The 22,792-nt window shown below is 38.5% G+C and overlaps 4 protein-coding genes across 12 annotated transcripts; all 4 read right to left on the bottom strand.

Annotated features, from left to right (window-relative positions):
* Positions 1-133: 133 nt before the first annotated feature.
* LOC104439542 (disease resistance protein RPV1-like) lies at positions 134-7,208 on the bottom strand. 9 transcript variants are annotated; one of them, XM_039310050.1, is made up of 7 exons: positions 6,579-7,206; positions 4,846-5,921; positions 4,133-4,417; positions 2,512-4,050; positions 1,674-1,752; positions 1,308-1,420; positions 134-1,243 (listed from the first exon to the last, which is right to left on the bottom strand). In XM_039310050.1, the coding sequence occupies exons 3-7, from the start codon at positions 4,334-4,336 to the stop codon at positions 1,175-1,177; spliced, it is 2,004 nt and encodes a 667-aa protein (XP_039165984.1). In that variant the 5' UTR covers positions 4,337-4,417; positions 4,846-5,921; positions 6,579-7,206; the 3' UTR covers positions 134-1,174. The 9 variants fall into 9 exon arrangements, 8 of the variants coding, with proteins under 8 accessions (XP_039165984.1, XP_039165987.1, XP_039165988.1 ...); XM_039310053.1 differs by having other exon boundaries at positions 1,308-1,336; XM_039310054.1 differs by having other exon boundaries at positions 1,308-1,336; positions 1,674-1,740.
* On the bottom strand, positions 4,850-6,805 carry LOC104439491 (disease resistance protein RUN1-like). Its single transcript, XM_039309563.1, has 2 exons — positions 6,579-6,805; positions 4,850-5,921 (listed from the first exon to the last, which is right to left on the bottom strand). The coding sequence occupies exons 1-2, from the start codon at positions 6,803-6,805 to the stop codon at positions 4,850-4,852; spliced, it is 1,299 nt and encodes a 432-aa protein (XP_039165497.1).
* A 10,672-nt stretch (positions 7,209-17,880) lies between the features above and the next one.
* LOC104437203 (disease resistance protein RUN1-like) lies at positions 17,881-20,549 on the bottom strand. The gene is made up of 2 exons (XM_039308336.1): positions 19,337-20,549; positions 17,881-17,941 (listed from the first exon to the last, which is right to left on the bottom strand). The coding sequence occupies exon 1, from the start codon at positions 20,362-20,364 to the stop codon at positions 19,474-19,476; it is 891 nt and encodes a 296-aa protein (XP_039164270.1). The 5' UTR covers positions 20,365-20,549; the 3' UTR covers positions 17,881-17,941; positions 19,337-19,473.
* A 1,670-nt stretch (positions 20,550-22,219) lies between these two features.
* Positions 22,220-22,576, bottom strand: LOC120291817 (disease resistance protein RUN1-like). The gene has a single exon (XM_039309562.1). It carries the CDS (start codon positions 22,574-22,576, stop codon positions 22,220-22,222), a length of 357 nt encoding a protein of 118 aa, XP_039165496.1.
* Positions 22,577-22,792: the final 216 nt, after the last annotated feature.

Genomic DNA, 22,792 nt, shown 5'->3' with positions numbered 1-22,792 from the left:
CCAGCAATCTTTCCTCTGGCAAGACTAGTTACAGGGAGCCTTCGGAGATTGCAGACCAAGCCGAGTGACATGCTGAGTTTGCAAGGTGAGCGTTCTCTTTGTTTCAATAGACTTTGTTTCACGCTTTCCGCAATGATAAATAACTACAAATGAAACTCCAAACCTGTGTTTTTTGCCAGAATGGAAAAGTTTTCGATACATGAAGATTCAAATAAAAGAAAGTGAAAAGTGCCAGCCTATTTAGAGGCTAATCGGCCTTTACATATCCGCATACAATTCATTCCACTCTACATTGATTTTGTCAATCATTTCCAAAGCTTGATTTCTCTTCTTTTCCATGCTTGGATTCTCTCTCTTCATACTGAGGACCTGCTCGTACTTAATTCTTCAGTTCCTTAACTTTCTCCAATCTCATTGTCGACAGAAATGATATTTCTGACTTTGCATTCTCAACTGTCTGCTTGCGTGCCTCAATCTCTGCTTGAAGTTGGGTTATAACTCGCTCATTGTCAGCCACACTCTTAGCTTTCTCTTCACATTGTTTCTTGATCAAACGAACTTCATCCTTGTCAGACGCCAAAAGATACTTTTCCATTTTGAGCTCCCTTTCTAACCTCTCACATTCAATGAGGATCTTTTATTGGGAAGAGAGGAGTCACCTGAGTCTGAATAAAGTTCTGCAATTTGAGATAGACACATTGATGTCCAATAGTAGAGACCTCTGGTGCATTTTGTTCGACTAAGAAGTTCAGTAATTCTTGCAATTGACCAAGTAGCTTGGGATTAAACACGATTGCCTGGAGTCCCTGACTCATTATAATTTCCAACTCTTGCGATGCATTCTGGTATGCTTGAAGATCAAAATGACTTGCTTGTGACATCTCTGTCCCAGTATTTTGCTCTCCTGAGTCATCACTCAACAGAGACTCGATCTTTGAGAAAAGAGATTCCTCTCTGCCACCACGTAAATCTGCCTCGACAATTATAGGGGCTTTATCTTTGTCCATTGCTGATGATGACTATGGTTGAGCAGCAGGAGGAGGCACAGCAGAACCAATTGTTGCCAAAGAAGGGATAGTTGATGCCCTGTCAAGTGGCACATCTTCTTGCTCTGTTGATGGCGAGATGCCAGTAGTTTCTGTCCACTCTTATCTGGCTCAACACTTAAGTTTGATTAATGTGGAAAAGAGTGTGTTGGCTTGGTTCTGGAAATCATCTGACAGCTGAATTTGGAAGCAACAGCCTGAAAGAAATACAGAATTATTCATTGATGGAGTGAGATAGAAAGCAAGACGTCTGTAGTTTACCTTCACTCTATGCCACGTGGTTGATGAACCTGCAACAGAGGGAGAATTTTGCAAGTTAGAAGAAGCGCCCATAGTTTCAGTTATTGACTTGACAGAATCGGAAGATTTTGCTTGTGCTTTAGGAGGAAGAGGGGCTTGTGAGCATTAAATAAGGAGTAAAATTTTCTATTTAGCCCAAAAAATTAGTCTAAGGTCTAATCAGTTCCAACAACATGGCATAGCTTGAAATAATCCTTTGACTGCCTATCCTTATGGTCTGGCAGCTTTCTAGCCATGACCTCTTTCAGCGTTCTACATTGCAAGGTTGAAATCATACTTAAATCTTATAGGACAACTCAGATTTGACAATCTCAATGTACAGCATACCTTTATCCTTGCATTTGACACCCTGAATGGAAGAATGTTTGGTATTAGCTGGTTTGCTAAACTCCACCTGTGACAAAACCTGTGTAAGCATGTATTCAGTGCATCAAATAAGACTTCTACCATGTGTCAAACGGTTATAAAGACTGATGCTTAGATTCAAACTGACTGAACGTGAAAAGAGACCAAATGAGTTTTGAGATTTCATTGACGGTATTGATCAGACTATATCCTTGGAAGAGTAGCTCATCAAACAAGTCTGAATTAAAAGAGAAAAGTTTGAAGAATGGAATACCTTCTATGAGCTACTCATCCCAATTTATTAAAAGTACTTTGGATTAAGATCTTGAATATTACGGAAGCACCCCATAAAAATTTAAGATACTAGTACAGAAGCCAGCGCTTTTCTGCAACACATCAAAGATTTAAGATACCAATACAACGTTCAATGCTCTGGATTGAATACATAACAACACCTCCCAAAAGCATGATTAAACTAACTGGCATAAATAGAAGTTCTTTGGTTGTATATCGCAGAAAAATACAAGAAAAAGTAAAATGCTCTTTCAAAGAAGTGGAGTCCTTACAAATTTGGACCCATCTTTCAAGTAAAAAAGATGAAAGAAATACAAAGTCTTGATGACTCAAATTTCATTTGAAAAATTATTCTGCATGTGTTAATGGGAGAAAATATCCTGTCCCTCGTAATTCATCATGTCATGCACTTTTGTTAATATTAAGGAATTCATTCATCTTAGTAAAAATTCCAAACATGACACGTGCTAATCAAGTGCCAACCTCCATCTATGTGGTCCAGAGGGAAAATCATAGTGTTGGTTACCTCGGATGAGCTTTCCGTCTCAATTATGGCACTAGTTGGCTTCTTGAAGGAATGCAGGTGTTCCAAACTTTTAATATCACGAATCTTCGGACAGCCCTTGATTTTAATATCTTTCAGCTTCTTCAGTTTTGATAGATCAGGAAGTCTCTCAAGACTTTGACAGTATGAAACATTCAATGATGCTAAAAATATCAACTTCTCTAGCTCATCCAGTTGTTGCAGGTTGCAGTGAGATATTCTGAAAACTCGCAAGGATTTGAACTTCCCAAGGCCTTGAACTTTTTTTACTGCACAGTCGAAAAGCTCGAATTCTGACAGGAGCTCCAAATATGAAAGATTTAGCAATCCTGTCCCTGATTTGTACTGGCAAAGTGAGAGGGTGAATAAACCTGGAGGAAGCCATGGTAGCTTTTTCAAGTGAATGCAGCAAAGGGAGAGCTTTGTGAGCTTACGAAGGAGATCCAACCCAACAGGTAGTAGTTGGATCTTTAACATAGATAGCTGCAATATCTTTAGCTCTAACAAACTCCCGAGCTCCAAATAAGTGTGTCCTTTTGCCTCAATTTGACTTTGGTCAGGTAACACCAGTTCCTGGGATCCATCAACCAAGAATAACTCTCCCAACTTAACCAGGCTACCGATCTTTGGGATTGTATCCATCAATTTAGAACTGACGGATAGGCTTATTAAAGTGGGAGGAAGCTTTGGCACTCTATGGAGCTTGTCACAATGAAGCAGATCAAGCATTTGCAGATTGGGAAGTCTAGAAATGCTATCTGGTAGGCCACGAATTCGAGAGTATCCAAGCCTCAAGACCCTCAATGCCGAAAGATCCTTAATATCTTTAGAAATTTCCCCATCCAAACTCCGACATCTTGAAGCATGCAGCTCTTCAAGCCTCTTCAATGTCCATATAGCGCAAGGCAGCTCTCTTACAAAAGTAAAATCAATTTTGAGCACTCTTAAAAGGTATAACTCATTGATAGTACTAGGTAATTCGACAATTGCAGTGCTTGATAGATCAAGTTCGATCAATGAAGCCAAGGTCCCCAAGGACAATGGTAACTTCAATATCGACCTACAATGATTTATTGACAAGTGTTGTAGCGCTTCTAACTTTCCAGATAGGGGAAGTTTAGTTATTTTGGTACCATGTAGTGCAAGGACTCTCGGCGATTTTACATGGCTAATTGAATCGGGTAGCTGAATCAATGAAAGACAGTTGCAGGCACTGAATCTTCTAAGCTTTTGCAAATGACCGATGGAGGCAGGAATTTCTTGAATAGCAGTTCCATCTATAAGAATCTCTTCCAAGGATATGAGGGAACCCAGCTCTTCAGGCAACTTATTGAGTTCAATACAAGACCTCAAGTTCAGTGAAACCAACCTCTCCAGAATTTTTACCGATGAACCGATTTCAACCAATCGAATGCACCTTTCAAGATTCAATCTCTCTAAACATTTGTAATGAGATAAGTCTGGAGTTCTGATCATATCATAACAGCCGGTGAGGTTCAAAACTCTCAATTTCTTGGCTTTCTGTCAGAAAATAGAATAACAAAAGAGTCAACTTTTCCGCTACAATTTGACAAATGAAATCAATAATAATGTACTTCTCTACCTTGATTTCACTCCAACCATTCCATTTGTCACTGACCTTGCTCCAAGAAAGATCTAGAACAACCAACTCCGTCAAATCCAATTTTTCAGCAAGAAGATGCCGAGGACAACCCTGCCAATGGAGCCATCTTAAACTTGACAGACGCCACTCAAAATTTCCTTCGAGGTTCGCCTGATCCAATCGAAGGAATCTTATGTTCGACATCCTCGCAAAATGTGCTGGTCCAAAACTGTATTGTGACCCACTGCCAAATTTGAGAAGAATTCCTCTAACAATTTCCGTTCCCTACACGTGAAATACAGGATTTGGATTACCAAGGGACTTGGCATTTCCGCACAAAAATATGTGAAGATGATAAATTCTTAGAGACTTCAAATTAAAGAAATCATTTTATTAAGGATCAATTTGTTTTAAAAAAAAAGGTTTTGGAAAAAATTCTTAAAATGATTGCTTTCATCTCTTACAAAAATGAATGAATAACAAATATTTTCATCATCCACGAAAAAAGTAGACATAAATTGTTATCAATAATGAAAAAATTTCATTAACTAATTATTTCAAGAAATATAAATGATCATTTTTAGAAAAATATTTTTCAAATAATTTTTTCCGCTAAAAATATGCACCCCAAATAGTTTTCTTTCTATGAAAAGAGGAACATGAGTCGTAAGGCATACAAGTAAGGTAAAAACAGTGATGAACTTGTATCTTACTTTTTTATTCACCAGCACATCGGGCTTGCTCGTGACTCCACAATCTACTGTGCTTTCCAGGTTTAAGATGTTTCTCTAGGACAATATCCCTACCTAGGTCTCGAAGTTGATCATGCATCCATAACTTATCGTTCTCAATCTTAACAATAGATGAATTGATGAGCACTTCTAATACCGATCCGCTTGCGGAATCACGGTCAGACCACAAGTAGCATGCAACACTTTTGTCCTCTCCAATGAAGAAACAAGCAATGTCCAGAAATATCAGTCTTTGCTTGTCAGGTAATGCTTTGATTATTACCATCAATTTCTGTTGAACTTGTGGCTCAGGTACTTTTCTCAATTCGTTTAATGTCTGCTCCCACACCTCCTTGCTTTTAGAATATAGATATGACCCAACAACCTCAACAGTCAAAGGAAGCCGGCCAATAGTCGATACTATTTTTTTGGACAGAGTAGCTAAGTCAGCTGGAGCAGGTCTCCCCCTGAAGGCATGAGAGCAGAATAGTTCATCGACTTCCTCTTCTCGCATTCCCCCGACCTCATATTTCAGGGACACTTCAAACTTATCTAAAGCCTGTTCATCTCTGGTGGTAATTATGATCCTGCTCCCAGAGCCTAACGAATCAAGAATACTTAAAATCGGTGTAAGTTCGAAGCTTGGTTCAATATCATCGAGAACAATGAGAACCTTCTTGTGCAAGAGTCTGCTTCTGATGGACTTAATCCCATCATCAACAGAATGAATTTGTCCATGCGTTACACCTAGAAGGTCAGAAACCAACTGACCTTGCAAATTATCTAAACCTCCTGGTTTTTTGGTATGTTCTCTAACGTTTTCCAAAAAGCTACAGCCATCAAAGAGATCAAATATTCTTTTGTAGATGAACCTTGCAATTGTTGTCTTCCCGGTGCCCCCTATGCCATGTATTCCAACTACACGAATATCGCTAGATTCCACATTTAGTAATTTCATGACTCTTTCCACATGATGCTCGATGCCAACGAAGTATCTGTTCAGTGCCCTCAACACATTTGCGACAAGAACATTGATGACTAAAGTCTCTTTGGACCAGCTGTATCATGCGTGCACGTGTGCACAAGGTACACGCACAAAGATTAACGTAAGTCCAACAATATCTAAACTCTGAAGTAGTTTGCAAGAAAAAGTTCACGCTCTCCTTTCAAAAAACTATCATACAGCAATCAGCTTTAGACAAACAGGCCATGCAATTAGTGGTACATGCTTTTACTAAATCAACACAGACAAAGCACAGTATAATGAGATGCAAAGGCTGTCTGTTGCATCCACAGAAATTAAGCAAATCAATATCACTCTACACTGGCATTTTCTTGCAAGAGGTAGATTTCCTGTGGATGCAGATTTCAAGAGGAAGAACATTTTCCTGGACCATATCGATATAAAATCACAACCATAACCGCTGCCTCCCATTTAATGCAGTGATCGAACATGGAAAAACTGAGTTATGAGATACGTGTAACGCTAGAACGCTGAAATTTGTCAACAAAACCGAAACATTAAGTAATGTGGCAAGCTGGGAGTGAGAATGTTAACAAGCGGATCACATTCAGTACCAGATCAGAGGGAGCTACATCAGGTATCGATACACGTTGCAGCATTAGTCTTAATTAGATTAACCAAAATTGAAGTAAGCGCTGCCTTGGGATTTGGATGCTAGGTTACTCAATCGAACTTACTCAATTACACTCACCTATCAATCTCCAACCCTGGGATGGATCCCACACAGATGAGAGCTTCCTCCCATTTCCGGAGGGTGTCTGGGTCGATTCCGCGCTCTCTATGCCACTTGATAGCCTCGCCGTAACCGTGGATCTGTTTTTCACGACCGATGGCGTGACATTGAAGAAGACGGGCATGATGATCTGGCCCATCGTCTTGTGGTACTCCACAATCTGAGCCAGCTCTCGGAGGCACCATCTGCTCGATGGGTAGTTCTCTGACAGGATCGGAATGGCGATCTTGGAATGCCTGATCGCTTGGAGAAGCCACGGGCCAAACTCCTCTCCTATGGGGAGTGCCTCATCATCCTTGAACACGCGGACCTCCTCTCGTAAGAGCCTCTGGTGAGATGATTCACAAAGCCCCAGCGAGTATCCGGTCCTCTGAAGCTCAAATACACATCGTAACTCTTTTCTCTTGTTTCGGAGGAACCTCCTCCACGGTTGCTAGAATTCTGGATGTCCATCTACTTTCAAAATGAAAATGGTTTCCGTGTTGGGGGCCTCCTCCTCTCAGTTTTCGTCTCTCTTTCTTCTCTATTTCAAAGATCCACCTCCCAGTTTCATACCATGGGAGTAGGTGTACGAGGGCCTCTTTGACCGGCGGACCATGGCGAGACGGATGTAAAAATTTACAACAAAATATATTTTAAAAAAAAAAAACACCAATAACCTTTAAACTTTTGCAAAATGTACGACCCGAACAAAATTTTTATTTACCAATTCAGTCTTTGAATTAAATGCTCTTTTTTTTTTTCCCTAATTGATCTGAAGACGCTTACATGGCTATTTGAAAATATAAACTAAAATTTGAACTTTTTGGGCTAATATCATTAAAAAAAATCCCAAATATCATATTTATCCCAAACTAGTTTTAGTATTGCAAAAATAAATGTGGCTCGAGTCTATCAATTTGAGAATTTTCTTGTGATATTTCAAAATTTGGGAGTAAATGGATTGTGATGGATGGAAGTAATTTGCTGGGTTACAAGGGGATCTCGATAGTTACCAATTAGATTTGTCATAAGACAAGAAACCTTTTCCAGCTCTTTACTCGAAAGGCACGATGGATCCAATCAGCACTTCGTCACTACCAAAGTGACTGAGGCTGTGGCATCCCAAAAATTCAAGACAAGCTCTAAGGTGTATTAAAGCCCATAATTAGGTAATGAAATTACTTATGGTTTATGCTTTAGCCATTAGTTTTCTCTTAGGACTAAGTACTATATGCTTGTGTTCATGATTATTTTTATTTATTTGTTAATGAGAATAATCTATTCTTGGCTATGCACCTCATAGACTAGATTCCTATAAATAAAATGTTACAAGATTTTGGCCATGTGAAATTTAAAATTTAAAATTTATGAAAGAAAGAATAAAAGGGAAAATTTTGATTTTTTTTTTTAAAGGTTTGGGCCTTAGGCCCAAGGGTGGATTTTGATGGGGCAAGATGGCCGGCCCATTGAAGCCCACGAAGGGGCTGTCGTTGGCCACAAGGGAGGCCGTCCCAATTGAGTCCCAAGAGGAGTGGCCGGCCCAAAGACCCCAAGCCCACTTTGCATGGAGAGGTCTTCATGCATTGGCTTGTGGAGAGGCAAGTGATGATTGCAAATGATGAAGATTTGGGGGAACAAAAAGGAAGAGAGAGAGAATGGCCGGTTGGGTTTCCGTCCAAGCCAAAGAGAGAGAGAGAGAGAGAGAGAGAGAGAGAGAGAGAATTGAGAGAGAGAGAGAGAGGGGCGCCGAGAGGAGAGGAACCGAGGAGGAGGAGGAGCCGTCGCCGCCCGTTTGCCGCCCGTTCGTCCGCCGTGTGCCGTTGTTTTCTTGAGTTTAGAGGCAAGTTGGGATCCACTTCCTACTCTTGCATGTGTGTCTTGCATGTGTGTTGTTTGGAGTGGTGTCGAATTTTGGGTGGTTAGGAGTGAGAAACCGGAGCTAGTATGTTTTGTTGTTGAGATAGCTTGCTGTTTTCGTATGAACCGCCTGAACCAGAATCTTGTGAGAGCTTGCATGCATGTTTCGAGTTGGATTTTGACTTTTATTCCTTCATGAAAGTTGTAGAAAACATCTTAAAATACAACATACTAAAATTTGGGACAAAATGGTGGAGATTTAAGGGGTCAAACCCTCATCCTACGAAAACACTAGATCTGGAATGATTTTGCTGACCTTTTGGTAGATCTGTGGTTGCATGTCGATTTTTATCAAGAATCTCTCTTCTACTTCTTCATTAAAATTGTAGAGAACATCTTAAATATTAACATACTAAAATTTGAAGTAAAATTAACAAGTGTAGCCTAGTGAATTGACTTACTCTTGAAGACGGTAAATCTGGAGACGCGGTACTGGACACCCGAGACTTCATGGACCCATATGGTGACTGTTCTTTGGAAATTTGACTTAGATTCCTTAATGAAAGTTGTAGGGAACCTCTTGACGTAAAACATATTCAAATTTCAGAGGAAACGAAGAAGAATAAGTGGGTAAAAACTCGGTATTTCGGAGATGACTACACTGGACGTTTTGGTGTGAGAACCAGAAGCTTCGGACGACTATAGGAAATTATCTAAAACGAATCTGGCCTAGAAGTCTTCATGAAAATATACTTTAGTTTCTTGACTATAACCTGGTAAAATTTCATAATTTTCGAAGGTTGTTCGGGTATTTTGATCGAATTATTTCAAAAACTGCACATTCTGTTTCTATCCGAAATTGCATGCTGTATTTGTGTGAATTATATCTTTTGTGTGGAACTCTATTGGCCATGTGTTTTTCATGAAATCATTATCTTATTGTCTTGTCTATCACGTGCTTTGACTTCATGATTTTTGAGAATCATATGGATATTTAATTTAAATATTTTTCTAAAATGGTACAAGCTGGAATTTAATAAACTTCAAAAAGGCATGATAAATGGACAATTCCAAATTGTACGAATTTCATGAATTTTATTGTTATGAATGATTGTGTCTTGCTGCATGTATAATGATGACTGGAGATGCATGTATGAATCAAAGGATGGAAGTGATTTTGTTTGCCACTACATCATGTGCCATGCTGAGTTGAGACCTAAATTGGTGAACATGAACAATGATAAATGAGGAAACTGTTTGAGGCGGTTGATAATGCCCTGGGAGTATCAGGATGCCCGGGATGGGGGGTGCCGGATGCCCGAAATGTATAGAGATACATGGCCGGGATGGCCTCGGGAGTTTCAAGATGCCCAGAATGGTTGGGTGCTGGAAGCCTCGGAGGTCTTTGCTCGAGGGGATGCCTCGTGATGCCAGTTGGGATGCGAGATGCCCGGAATGTCGGGGTGCCGGATGCCCGATGGCCTTAAATGGCTGAATGCCGGAGGTTTTTCTCGCGATGCCAGGATGGGGTGCGAGTGGTAAAGTGTGGGATGAAATTGATGATCCCGAGAAAGAGTGATGTGGTGATCGAATTGAAAGTTAAAAGTGGAAATTGAATCATGCATATATGATATGATATGATGATGATCACCTATGGCATGATGATTTGTATATATGATATGATGATGATCACCTATGGCATGATGACATGCATATATGATATGATGATGATCACCTATGGCATGATGACATGCATATATGATATGATGATGATCACCTATGTCATGATGACATGCATATATGATATGATATGATGATGATCACCTATGGCATGATGATATGCATATATGATATGATGATGATCACCTATGGCATGATGATTTGCATATATGATATGATGATGATCACCTATGGCATGATGACATGCATATATGATATGATATGATGATGATCACCTATGGCATGATGATATGCATATATGATATGATGATGATCACCTATGGCATGATGATATGCATATATGATATGATGATGATCACCTATGGCATGATGACTTGCATATATGATATGATGATGATCACTTGTGGCATGATGACATGTATGTGATATGATTGTGATGAGGATGTATGATGGTATATGCATGGCTTCAAGGTATGTAGGCTTGGATGCATGAATGACATGTATTATGTTGCGATTGTATTGTATGATGTATTGAGTGGTTATTGGATCCTTTACTTGCTGAGTGGTTGTACTCACCCCTTCGGGGACCAACATTTCAGATTAGAAAGATGCCGCTTCCTACCGTCACACGAGGCACCTTCTATGGCCTCCCCTCGGATGTAGAAGTAGAATGTATGGAGATCGACTGCGTCACCATCCCTGGATTGACTTTTGTGTGAGTGCGAGTGCTGGTTATGTACGATGTGGGCCTGGCTGGGGGCCCAATCATCCAGGAGTTTTTGTCAGTTCATGTTCGCCGAGACGGAGTGTTTAGGGGGATGTTGCCGCCACCACCACCCGACGCGCTAGGATGGGTGTGATGGTTGCGTGAGGGGTAGAGAGCTGGTGTTTCTTTTTGGGAGTAGCCGCCGCTGTTAGATGGAGGACGTCATGTGATTACTTTAGGGGCCGTAGTATCTTTTTGGGATGTCGCCAAGTGTAGCTGAAAATCTTGGCTTTCTTTTGTTGTATCGACCATGAAAAATCCATCACGAAAATATGTAAATAAAAGTGGCATGGCTCTATCTTTTCCTATGGTGCTTAGTGGTGTGCAATTGTATCATGGTTGTTGGAGGGAGAGATGGCGAAATTAAATTTTGCTTCCGCTAATGAGTCGCTCTGGGACCGTTTTCAAAAAAAAAAAGTCTATGAACTTCGATGCTTCTTCTAAGAGATGTAATTAGGTGTAGCATTAGGTACCTGTGGCTTCTTAAGGAGCTTCGAGGTGTCACAGAGGCCTTTTGGAGGGAGAAAAAAGTGACTCGCCTTTCTTAGCCAGTCTAAAGGTTGCAATATTTCTTCCATAAAATGAAGTCCGTTACAAGGGATCAATCACAAACCTTGATTCCGTGAGAATTATGTGAATCTTACATGCAAGAATCATAAATTGAATGGTTATGATAGATTTAACATGACGTATCAGATACAGGTAAGAATTTGCGCTAGACTTATTGAACCTAAAGATTAAATGGACAAGTTTGGGAAAGAGTTGATCCATCCAAGTCACGATTTTTTACTACCAGCAAACAAACGAATGGATATCCATGCAAAAGTCTCGAAGGTCATAGACTAAGCAACACCAATAAATTGTTGGAACCAAAAGGATAAACTAGCTTTGAAGGATTTTGTAAGGAGGGAGTGCAAACACACAATGAGAGATTATAGTACTCAAAATTCCTTGTGAAGGCTTAATATGGAGTACACACAAGCTTTGCTAAGCTTAAAACTCTCTTTTATCTCTTTATATGCTTCTAAAGCTCTCTCACTCTCTAAAAAAATAAACTAACATAACTATATATATTTATAAGCATCTTCCACTGCCTGGACTTCAACATGCAAGAAGTGAAGCTGAACTTTTCCTCTTGATTTGCCGTCTTTAGTGTGAAAGGGAGTTACCAACATTAATGTGAAAGGGTCTGCCGCAACTTTTTCTTCACGTCCAAGCACAAGTCACTAGTTAGCAAGTTGAACCTTGCTTCCTTTTTTCTTTTGACCGACGTGTTCCCTACTTCTTGAAGACTCCACTAGCTGCTTGTGAGAGGATATAATATTATAATATGTGCCCCAAGTCCAGTCTAGTGGCCGACTTCATGCATAATGGACTTTCATTTCCTTCTTTGCTAAGGAGTATGGGAACCCCAACATTGGACTCAACTGCCATGTATGAAGACAAGTCCAAGTAAAATTTAATTTAATCTAAATCAATTTTACTACTTCCAACATAAACTATAACCTATTCAATTTCTTAATTTTGTGTTTGAAACAATAAAACGAAATGAAATAACTTTTAATTTGGTAAGCTCACAGGATGGATACAATGCAGGTTCTTTTTGTTTTGTTATAAGAAATGGATTGTGAAAGTAGAATGGGAAATTAATTCTAATGAATATAATAAAATATATAGATACGCATTATAATTCATTTACAAAAATGTATTCTAAAATCACAGTTAATAAACTGATAGTCATGATAATAATTAAGAATATCATCCATTAAGTTGTCAATAATGATTGATTTATCGTAGAATCCTTATTGTTTCAATTTTAGATTAACGAACTATTAGGATAACTGTGAAACATTTTTACTCTTATAATCCGCTTTAGATCTAAAATCCATATAGTTTAATCTCATACTAAATTAGATTATTATTTTTTATAGTATATTTGTTTAATTTTACGTTTTACATTAATCTATAAGTATATGTTAATGTGGCTTTCTTATTTGTAGTTCAGCATCTAATGGTTACTTATATTTAGTGAAGAAATATTTAACTGTTATTCATACATTTATAGCATATTAATAGTCAAGTTAGAGTGGAATAGGAAAATAGAATCATTGACTCTTCCACCAAGGCGCGGGATGTCCAATCACTTCACTGACTGACTTCAGCAACATATATTCGACAATAAATTTTACGTGGATTTATAATAATAACTTATTCAACGTGACTCTTTTTAAAGGCAACGCGTTTCTGGCTGGAGTCAATCGTTTAGGTGGCACTTCACGAGGAAATGCGAGGAACGCGAGGAAGGTTTTGCTCGGAGGGGGCTTGGAAGGAGGGAGACGCAGCGAGGAAAGGCGAGAACAGGAAGCCATCGTGGTGTTATCGTTATGCTCTGCTTCTGCTTCATGCGAATGGCAGGGAAAGCAGCATCCGGAGGAGCTCTGAGGTCTCAGTGGTGGAATAAAATCTCGAAGCCGGAAGGAGCGAAGAAGCTGAAGCCGAGGCACACTTTCTGGGCATGAGATAAGGATCGTCGCAGAAGAGAGAGATAGACTGGGGTCGGATAGAGAGAGAGAAAACCACCTCCATTCCCAATGCAAAGACAAAGCTTAATGAAAAAATGGATCCAGCATGGGCAGTATAGTTGGTCCGGTTCCGGCAGCCCAGTTGATTTGGTTCTCATCTTAGAATTGAGAACCCGACCACTCATCACCGATTTCAATTTTATGGAATTGGGAATTGAACTGCTGCCCCTCGGAATTGCCCAAAACTAATTGATCCAGTTCAGTCCGGGTAATTTCCATTGCACACCCCTACATTGAACAACAAGAAGAGAGGAAACAAACAGCAAAATTTATAGACAAAAGAGGGGGGAAGCTACTATTTGATTTGATGGCGGTGGCGAAGACATTTGCTTCAAGGGCATCCTTTGGCGGCACCCACAAGATAAAGACTTGTCACTTGTGGACCTGATTTTGGGTTAAGGTAACGGTTGGGCTTTTTGGTTTGATCTAATCTAGCCCCAATTTATCAATTTTGGGTAGAAAGAAAAAAATTTTCTACAGACTTTTGATGATATCAGTGCCTTGGTAAGTCACATCAAATTAGATTAAATTCATGCCACATTGGATTTTCTGATAATGGAAATCATTGATGTCACTTAAGTGAATATTTTTTAGAAGTTATAAAATTTAAGTGATTGATTAAATAATTATGACACCAAAACGAGTGTTATATGAAAGTTATGGAATTGTTAGTGTCCTTTTCCCATGTAACTAAGCAATAAAAAAGTGAGAATACTACTTTCTCATTTTTTTTTAATAAGAAGCACTATTTATTTGAAATCAATAATTACTTAATTAGGCTACCATGTAGCAAATGGTAAAACTAGAAGGAGGTGAACGTCCACTAATAACAGGGCTCTCCTTTGCTGGGAGGCAAGCATTAAATTCCTTCAGACAAATTGAAGAAGTATGGTTCTTTCTTAGAGATCTAAATCTACACGTGAAGCGCATGGTTCTATCACTTCAACTTATGCGGCCACGTTATTTTCCTCGGGCGGCAGCTTTTGTAATTATGCCAATAGCTCTACAAACAGAGTTTTACCTGGAGCTTGGGAGTAAGCAGCGGAACCAAAGTGTGAGCTTTAGAACAAGAGAGGAAGAGAGTTGGCTTCATGAGAGAAATGAATAAACAAAGAGTTAAAGAGTTTGTCTTAGTATGAGGTAGGCTGAGTGTGTGGAGCGAGAAAATAAATTGTAATAGTTGTGGGACATAACATTTTATTTGTGTGTTATATTTGTATCGCATTTTGATATAAATCTATCTCAATTTGTCTAATTCAATTTTCTCATGTTACCACCATGATGCTTTTGCCCCCAACACTATAACTAAGAACAAGTAGTCCCCAAATTTGTGGGGATTGTTTAGAGAGTTTTTAATGGAAAATTATCCCATATAAGAAAGTAGAAACCAATAAATGAGCTTAAATATGAGAATGCTAGAGTATATGACATTTAAAGACCACGGGCTGTGATCAACTGGACCTATGAAACTTGGAATATGTCCGATGAAACTTGGAATTTGTCTCTTGAAAGTTAACTGCTTTGAGTATACGATGGTCATGCTAAAAAAAAGGCAAAAGAGAAGAACTTGAGGGAAAAAATGATAAATTATATTTAAAAAAATGGAGAAATGGCAAAAAGTGAGTAGGTGAATTCAAGTGCGACTTTAGTGACACCAATCAACTAAATCGAAGTCTGCTACATGGGATCAAATGGACAATCATAAATTATGTGGGTCTTATGTGTGACAATCATAAATTCAATGGTCATTAATGATGAATCTGACCTAACTTAGCCAACACAAATAAGAATTACCGCTAGACTTATTGAACCCAAAGATCGAATGGACAAGTTTGGGAAAGGGCTAATCCATCAAAGTCACAATTTTTTTATCACCGGCAAACAAACCGAATGGATATCAATTTAAAAGTTTCAAAGTTCGTAGACTAAGCGACACCAATCAACTATAACCTATTCAATTTCCACTAAATTTGTGTTGGATACAATAAAAACGGAATGGGATAACTTTTATTCGGTAAGTTTACAGGATGAGTACAATGAGGGTTCTTTTGCTTTATTACAGGAAATGCATTGTGAAAATAGAATGGGATATTAATTCTAATGAATTTAATAAAATATGCTGATACACATTATAATTCATTTACAAAAATGTATTCTAAAATCACAATTAATAAATTGATAGTCATCATTATAATTAAATATATCGTCAACTAAGTTGTTAAAACCCACTGTTTTAATATAGAATGATTGTTTGTCGTAATTTTAGATTGATGAACAATAAGCATAATTGTAAACCATTTTTTATTGTAAGGTTAATACCACAAAAATCTCACACTGATACACTTCTGATAAATTTATCCAAAATTAATTTTTTTATCACTAAAATCCCTTAATTAGTATAATTTGTAACAAATTTATCATCCATTACTTTATGTTAAATTAGATTAATACTATGAAAAACTACAAACTGGTAGAGTTATGATAAATGGAGAGTATCCGCAACTGTCACATGTCATAAAATTCAATAATTTGATAAGAAAATTTAATGTAAATTAACGGATGATGATTTTGTCACAAGCGTACTGGTTGGAAATTTTTCGTGGTAAAAAATTTAGTTTTGGATAAATTTATCATGGGTGTATTAGTTTAAGACTTTTTTATGATATTAATTCTTAATTGTATAATCTGCTTTAGAATTAAATATCATACTCTAACCTCTCTCCTCGCACGCTTTAAAAGCACTCCTTTAGTTTATTTTTGTGGAAGATAAGGTAGATTCTTGTTGGAGGATATGGCCAAATGATAACATTGGGCGGAGATCAAGTCCAAGGGAAGGCAATGACCCACCACGTGCTTTCTGCTCTCAGTCAATCAACAAGAATTTGGAAGATGTGCTCTTCCATTATCTGCACCACTTGCTTACTGCTCTCAATCGAGGCCATGACCCACCACGGTTCAGAAAGACGTGCTCTTCCATTTTCTGCACTGAAATAAACGCACAAAAGGAATGAGCTTCGAAGCAAATAGGAGACACAGAAGATCTACAATTGCAAGAGCCTCCAAAAGCTACTATGGAAAAAGGCAACATGAATTTGGAAAACGCTCATCTGGATTTTTCACAAAATTATTTGTCTTGACAGTGGGCTGATGGCCAAAAGTCTATCACCCCACGCAACACTCGTGGAATAAATTGAAATTTTGCTATAGATAATTGTATTACTCAATTGATCACTATTCAAATTGATCATTGGAATCAATAGCAATGCATGTATCCTGATTAAAAAAAGCCAACATCAGCCCATAGAATAATTACTTAGAAAAATTAAAAGTCATATTACCTCAATACATAGATTAACAGCAAAATAATCTTACTGGGAAGATGATTTTATGCGTTCTCATTCATTGGATAGTAAGAGAAATTCTTTCCTTTTTCTTTTCCTGAATGCGGATTTGGAAAAAAAATAAAAAAACACAAAAAAGTTCATTGCATGGAAAATTTGCACATACTTCAAACAATGAATGAAAAATTTGCAGATCTAGCAATTTAATATCATGGCTTATTTGATTAATTGAACAAAATGTACGTAGTACTTCTTCTTTATATTAATGGGAAAAATATACTATAAGATAAAAGTAAAGATAGTAGTATTAAAATGACATTTTTGTTAAAATAGAAATTTTTTGAAAAATTTCAATATGAAACTACAAACATGAAGGCCGAACGTTATAGATTGAATAAACCACGATAACATGGTTCAAAATGTCAATTGACAATGTGTGCAAATTGTAATAATAACTTGAGAAAAGGTCGATAAAAAGAAATCAAGATATTAATAGGACATCTTTTTCTTGGCACGTTATAATGAAGAGCACGGAAAGCAAACCAACAAGACAAAAACATACATGTGAGTATTAAGCAACAACGAGGGAAAGAAATTAATCGCATAAAATACAATAGAAAATTGGAAGGAAAATACAATAGAAAATTGAAGGAACCAAAATGATCGGCTCTTTTAATTCACGACATATTTCACTGTGCCAGTATTCGATTTTCATGAAAACATAAATCGAACATAACTACTGAATAATTTTCCATCATCGGAAAATGTTGGTGGTTACTTTTTCTAAAGAGAGATGCTTGTGGCATGAAAACTGTAAAGTCAAAAGATACTTTTGAATTTGATTATCGATGATGACATGAACTGGAATGTATAGGAAGAAGGGTCTTCTATGAAGATCTCGAAGGATACAATTTCTGGTATATCAAGTGGTACAAATTTTGAAGGGCATATAATGGGAAGAGAAAAAGTTCGGAAACACTCTCGCGGGCTTCATTGTTGTTGCTCATAGAAACATCGGGGAGCCTCATGTTTGAATGCCACTAACTACTGGCGGTCAATTCTCAGGAAATCTGTTTGCCTTTTTCTTCTTTCAATTCTCTTGTCCAGAAGAGTCTGTTTAAGTTGACAGTTGACACCACACAACCATATTATGGTACATTTCCAGAAATCTAGGAATTGAGAGATCATAAACTGATGACAGAGTGGGTGCTGAGATCTTGCAGATTTCAACAAAATAAATCGTAGAAATAGCTAGTAGAAATGCAAGGGAAACACTTCTATGGAATGTGTCTAGAAAGCAAAACGAAATCCAGAGATGTTACATTCTTCGGAGGGATCATCTAATGAAGCAGGACGTAAATATCAAAAGCAGATGCCTGAATCATGCAGAGACGCAAAAAGATCAACTATGTTGAAAAAGAAGATTCAGAAACATGTAATTGAGTGAAGTCACGCCTTGCTCCTCTACCCATGTGACATAAGATTCCTCAGCCTAGTCTTTACTACCACGGACTTACCAAGAAGGAAACTATAATAAGTGGGTACTGTATGATGTATGCAAGTCTCTTCACAGCTTCTGAATCTTCTGTCTGATCAGGCCTAGCAACAAAGCGATGCATTTTATTTGGTTGTGAAAGGCAAGACCGTCCTGGAATGTGCTATACTAATCCGGGTTATTCATGATGGAACATTTACCTGCTGCTCAGCCTAAGTTGGCTGCTCAGCCTGAGCCATTAGTTCACAGAGATATTTCAGAGTACCCAGAAAACACTAAAACGAGTCGAATGATATTCATTCAAGTAGATAAACTACTTAGCATGTAAAATTTATTCAAGGGGGAAAAACAACAAACTAATGCCAGATGATCTTCAGTAACATCAATTCATCATTCTTTTTGAATTTTCATCTTGTAATCATCTAGATCATCAGGGTTATCGGGTGCCTCTTGTTAATCACATAAATAATTCCCACATAAAAAGTGCATGCCATGGTGATTTTTCCCTCAGTATTGTCTATGTAGAGGTGTATGAGCATATATTTGGCCTTTCTGCATCACATTCAGATATGACCATTCTATACATCATCGTTGGGCAAAAGAAATGAACAGAGATCACATCCAGTTATTTCTTCCATTACAATACTCCTGCTAGCGAATACTCCATGCATATTGAATAAATGGGCATATCATCTTACTAAGGATAATCAGTCAGTCAGATGGAAGAAATTAAGAACAACAATGACCAGAATGAAAAGGGAATTCAGAAATGCTGATTCATGCACTCATTCACATATTTGTGAAAACGGTACAATGAAGTCGAAGTGTTAAGTGGTATACCAAGCAATTGCTGGGCATTGTTGAGAATAACTTCATAAAGGAAAAATATTACATTCTCTAAAGAAGTGAAAAGAAAAATGGAAATATCCGAGAAGAAGGAATTCCAGTCACAAGGAAGTCCAACAATGCAAGTGAAACTTATGGATCATAATTAAATTGAAAAGACGCATGACCTTTAGAATGAATATTGGCCTCAGAAACTTCAGACTTGCTCGAGGAAGCATGAAATGGATCTCTTTCAAGTCCTCATTTAGACCAGAGGCGTACCACAACCTTCGCAAATATCTGGCCTTTCTAGGGAGCTCGACTACTAGAGGCTGTCCTTTTGAGTTATGTTCTTGCAATGTTGGATATGACGTGTTCTCAGCTTCTTCAAGTTCGACAAATCTGGCAGTCCTTGAAGGGAATCACAGTATGAGATGGTCAATGTTCTCAGCGATGTCAAGCATTCAAGGCCGTCTAACTTTACCAGCTCACAGTGAGAAATAAGCAAGGCTACCAAGGATGAGAGATTTTGAAGTCCTTCGATTTCCATTACAGAACATAACAGAAGCTCCAACCCAGATAGAGACTTGAGATACTTAAGCTCCGGCAATGTCTTTAAGGATTTGCAGTCTCGGAGGGTTAGTTTTTTCAAACTTTTGGGTAGTCGTGGGAGATGTTGTAGGTCTGGACATTGAAGATCAAGCTTCCTTAGCTGCTTAAGAGCATCCATTTCCGGTAGTTTAGTGAAGCCTGGGAGGCACAATTTTAAGGTCTCAACTTTTGTCACTTTGCCAATCCCCAAAAGGCTGATCGGCTCCACCATCAAATATCCATCTGTGCCGGGAGATGCCTCATCCTCCAAATAATTGGCAAGGGACAACTCTTTGAGATTGGTCAGATTTGAAATATCCAAAGACTTCAATTTACTTGAGTCATAAGTGAGACGCAAAGTAGCTAAACTAGTGGGAAGCAGAGGAACCTCATGAAGATTGTCACAGCCATATAAATCAAGGTTTTGAAGGTGGGAAAGACTAGAGATGCTCCCTGGTAGGCTGGGAATATTGGAATCTGACAATACCAAATTTCTCAAACGAGACAAGCCTATGATCTCCTCAGGAATTTTTTCCAAACTCCTACAGCGTGATGCATGAATCTCCTCAAGCTTCTTCAGCATTCCAATAGATCGAGGGAACTTTCTAATGAAACTTCCATCCATTCTCAGCACCTTTCAAATTATGCATATTACCAATGGCATGTGGTAATTTGTCTATTCCTGTACTTGAGAGATCCAGGTTCTCTAATGATGTCAATTTTCCAATGGCGTCTGGAAGTTTCCACAACAACCGACAATCTCTCAAAGACAGTTGTTTCAACTTTTCTAGCCTTTTGATTGAGTCCGGGAGTGTGTAAGTTCAGAGCCATCAATCGAAAGAAATTCTAGAGATTTTATGTCACCAATTTCACTGATAATCGTGCCAATGATTTACAGTTGCAGGCGCTGAGAGTTTTAAGATGCTTCATCTTCAGAGACTGGAATATCTTCTATATAAGTTCCATCAAGTCGGAGCTCTCTCAAAGCTTCCAGAGAATCAAGTTCTCTGGGCAAGTTACCGAGGTCAGTGCAAAATTTCAGATCTAAAATTTGCAAACGTTGCAACTGACCAATCGATGGGTCGATTCGAACCAAATGAGAGCAATATTCTAAAATCATCATCTCCAAAGACTTGAAATTAGAGAAGTTTGGAGTTTGTATCAAGTCAACACAGCCTCTGAGAATTAAGACTTTCAACTTCCTTGCCAACTGCAAGCAATACAAATAGACAGAAACTGTTAATGTTGCAGTAAGTATTCAAGTGAAAAGGGAAATGCAAAGTATTTGAGCTACCTTTATACTATTCCAACCTCCCAACCTTCAGTTATCTTGCTCCACGATAAATCAAGAACAACCAAGACCTCCAAGTTCAAATTGATTACATTAAAAGCTCTTGGACAGCCATGCCAACGGAGCCAAAGTAACTTTGAAAGAAGATTTCTAAAATCCTCCTTAAGGTCAAAGTGATCCAAAATGAGAAGATGGAGATTTGGTACTCTTTTAAATTGGTCACCAGTCAAAGAGGTCTGCGATCGACCATCCATGTCTTTTTGTTCAGTGTTATCCATCTCAAGCCACAGAGCTTCAACCTTCATTTGACTCTGTTGGTCAAACACCATTGTTAGACAGAAGCCAATGAAACCCCAATACAATAATTGAACTGAGGATCATTTATGCTTCACTCTTTCCAAAAGGGATCAAAACAAGGAGAGTTATGTATTCAACAGACAGACCAAAAAGGAAATGTCAAATCTGACCTCATCTTGTTTAAAAATCTTTCCGAGCTTCAGTGGCCTATAGTCTACTGTTGTTCCCCTGTTTCATGCAATCTTCTTGAACAATTTTCCTGCCCAGCTTCCTTAGCTGATCATGGATCCACATCCTGCTGTCGTTCCAATCTTTACCATGGACATGAGACAAAGCATCTCGACTTCAAAAGAAGGATACAATTGAAGCTCATCCCACATGTAAGATGCGATTCTTTATCCTCTCCAAAAAGAAAACAAGCTATGTCGAGAAAAAATATGCCGTTGGAAACTGTTTAATTGTTCGTAAGTTATTCTCAACTTGTTCTCGGACTTTATCATCAGTTACATTTTGTAACTTCTCCAGTAGAGATTCCCAAGCTCCTCTTTATCCCGAAGCAGAGACAGGTGTGAACCTACAAGCTCAACAGCTAATGGAAGTTTTCCAGTAGCGGACACAATTCTTTCGGACAGATCAACATAGTCATGTTCTGACAATCCTTAGCAAAGGCGTATCTACAAAAAAAAAGTTTTAGAGCATCACTATCCTCCATCTCTGGGACTTTGTGTTTAAGGATAATCAGTTTCTGCCATTTCACGTAAATTGAGAACTCTTTTGGTTGTGATAATGATCCTACTCCCTGAACCGAACCACCGAGACTTCCAACCAAAGCTTCAAGCTGAGACTTCTCATGCACGTCGTCCAAAAGGATGAGGACTTTCCAGGTGCTTACCTAATTTGAGGAAGCTGATTCCTTCCTCAACCGATTGGAGTTTTGCTGAGTCCCTTTGACGATGTCAGAAACCAACTGATTTTGCAAAGCTAGAAGAGCCTTCTTCTCAGTAGTGTCTCCAATATCACCGAGAAAGCTGTGACGGTCAAAGAGGTGGCAGATATCGTTGTAGAGAGATTTTGCGAGGGTTGTCTTACCAATGCCTGGAATGCCGGAGATGACAATCATCCGCACGTCACTAGAGTCAGTATCCAACATTCTTCTCAGCTCAGGCAAGCGGTCTTCAATCCCGACTAATTTGTCAGACAAATTGAGCTTAGCCTTTCTCAATCTCTTCAGAACTTTTGAGACCATCATTTTTTACAAATTCTCCTTGCCTAGAAAACAGAAAAGTTTCAGAAAGAAGGAAAGTACACAAAGTCATGGACACTGTTAACTGGGGATAAAGATCTGAAACTGATGAAACGTGAATGCGACGGAATGGTTAAACGCTCGGTACAAATGCAAGAGTGTGCCCCAGTCAATTCAGAGTGACCATCGGCCATGCCCATCGCAACCCTTAACAGGCCGCCG

The sequence above is a fragment of the Eucalyptus grandis genome, chromosome 3 (assembly GCF_016545825.1).
Source record: "Eucalyptus grandis isolate ANBG69807.140 chromosome 3, ASM1654582v1, whole genome shotgun sequence".
NCBI classification, from domain to species: Eukaryota; Viridiplantae; Streptophyta; class Magnoliopsida; order Myrtales; family Myrtaceae; genus Eucalyptus; species Eucalyptus grandis.
The sequence above is the reverse complement of the archived record's forward strand: the minus strand, read 5'-3'. Positions and strand labels throughout refer to the sequence as shown.

Coding starts and splice junctions, on each gene's coding strand:
- LOC104439542 (XM_039310046.1), bottom strand. CDS start 4,336: ATGTCGAACATAAGATTCCTTCGATTGGATCAGGCGAACCTCGAAGGA. Junction 4,051..4,132: donor ATGGTTGGAGTGAAATCAAG/GTAGAGAAGTAC, acceptor ATTTTCTGACAG/AAAGCCAAGAAATTGAGAGT. Junction 1,421..1,673: donor TGTCAAATGCAAGGATAAAG/GTATGCTGTACA, acceptor CTCCTAAAGCAC/AAGCAAAATCTTCCGATTCT.
- LOC104439491 (XM_039309563.1), bottom strand. CDS start 6,805: ATGGTGCCTCCGAGAGCTGGCTCAGATTGTGGAGTACCACAAGACGAT. Junction 5,922..6,578: donor CCAGGGTTGGAGATTGATAG/GTGAGTGTAATT, acceptor CGCATGATACAG/CTGGTCCAAAGAGACTTTAG.
- LOC104437203 (XM_039308336.1), bottom strand. CDS start 20,364: ATGGATGGAAGTTTCATTAGAAAGTTCCCTCGATCTATTGGAATGCTG.
- LOC120291817 (XM_039309562.1), bottom strand. CDS start 22,576: ATGATGGTCTCAAAAGTTCTGAAGAGATTGAGAAAGGCTAAGCTCAAT.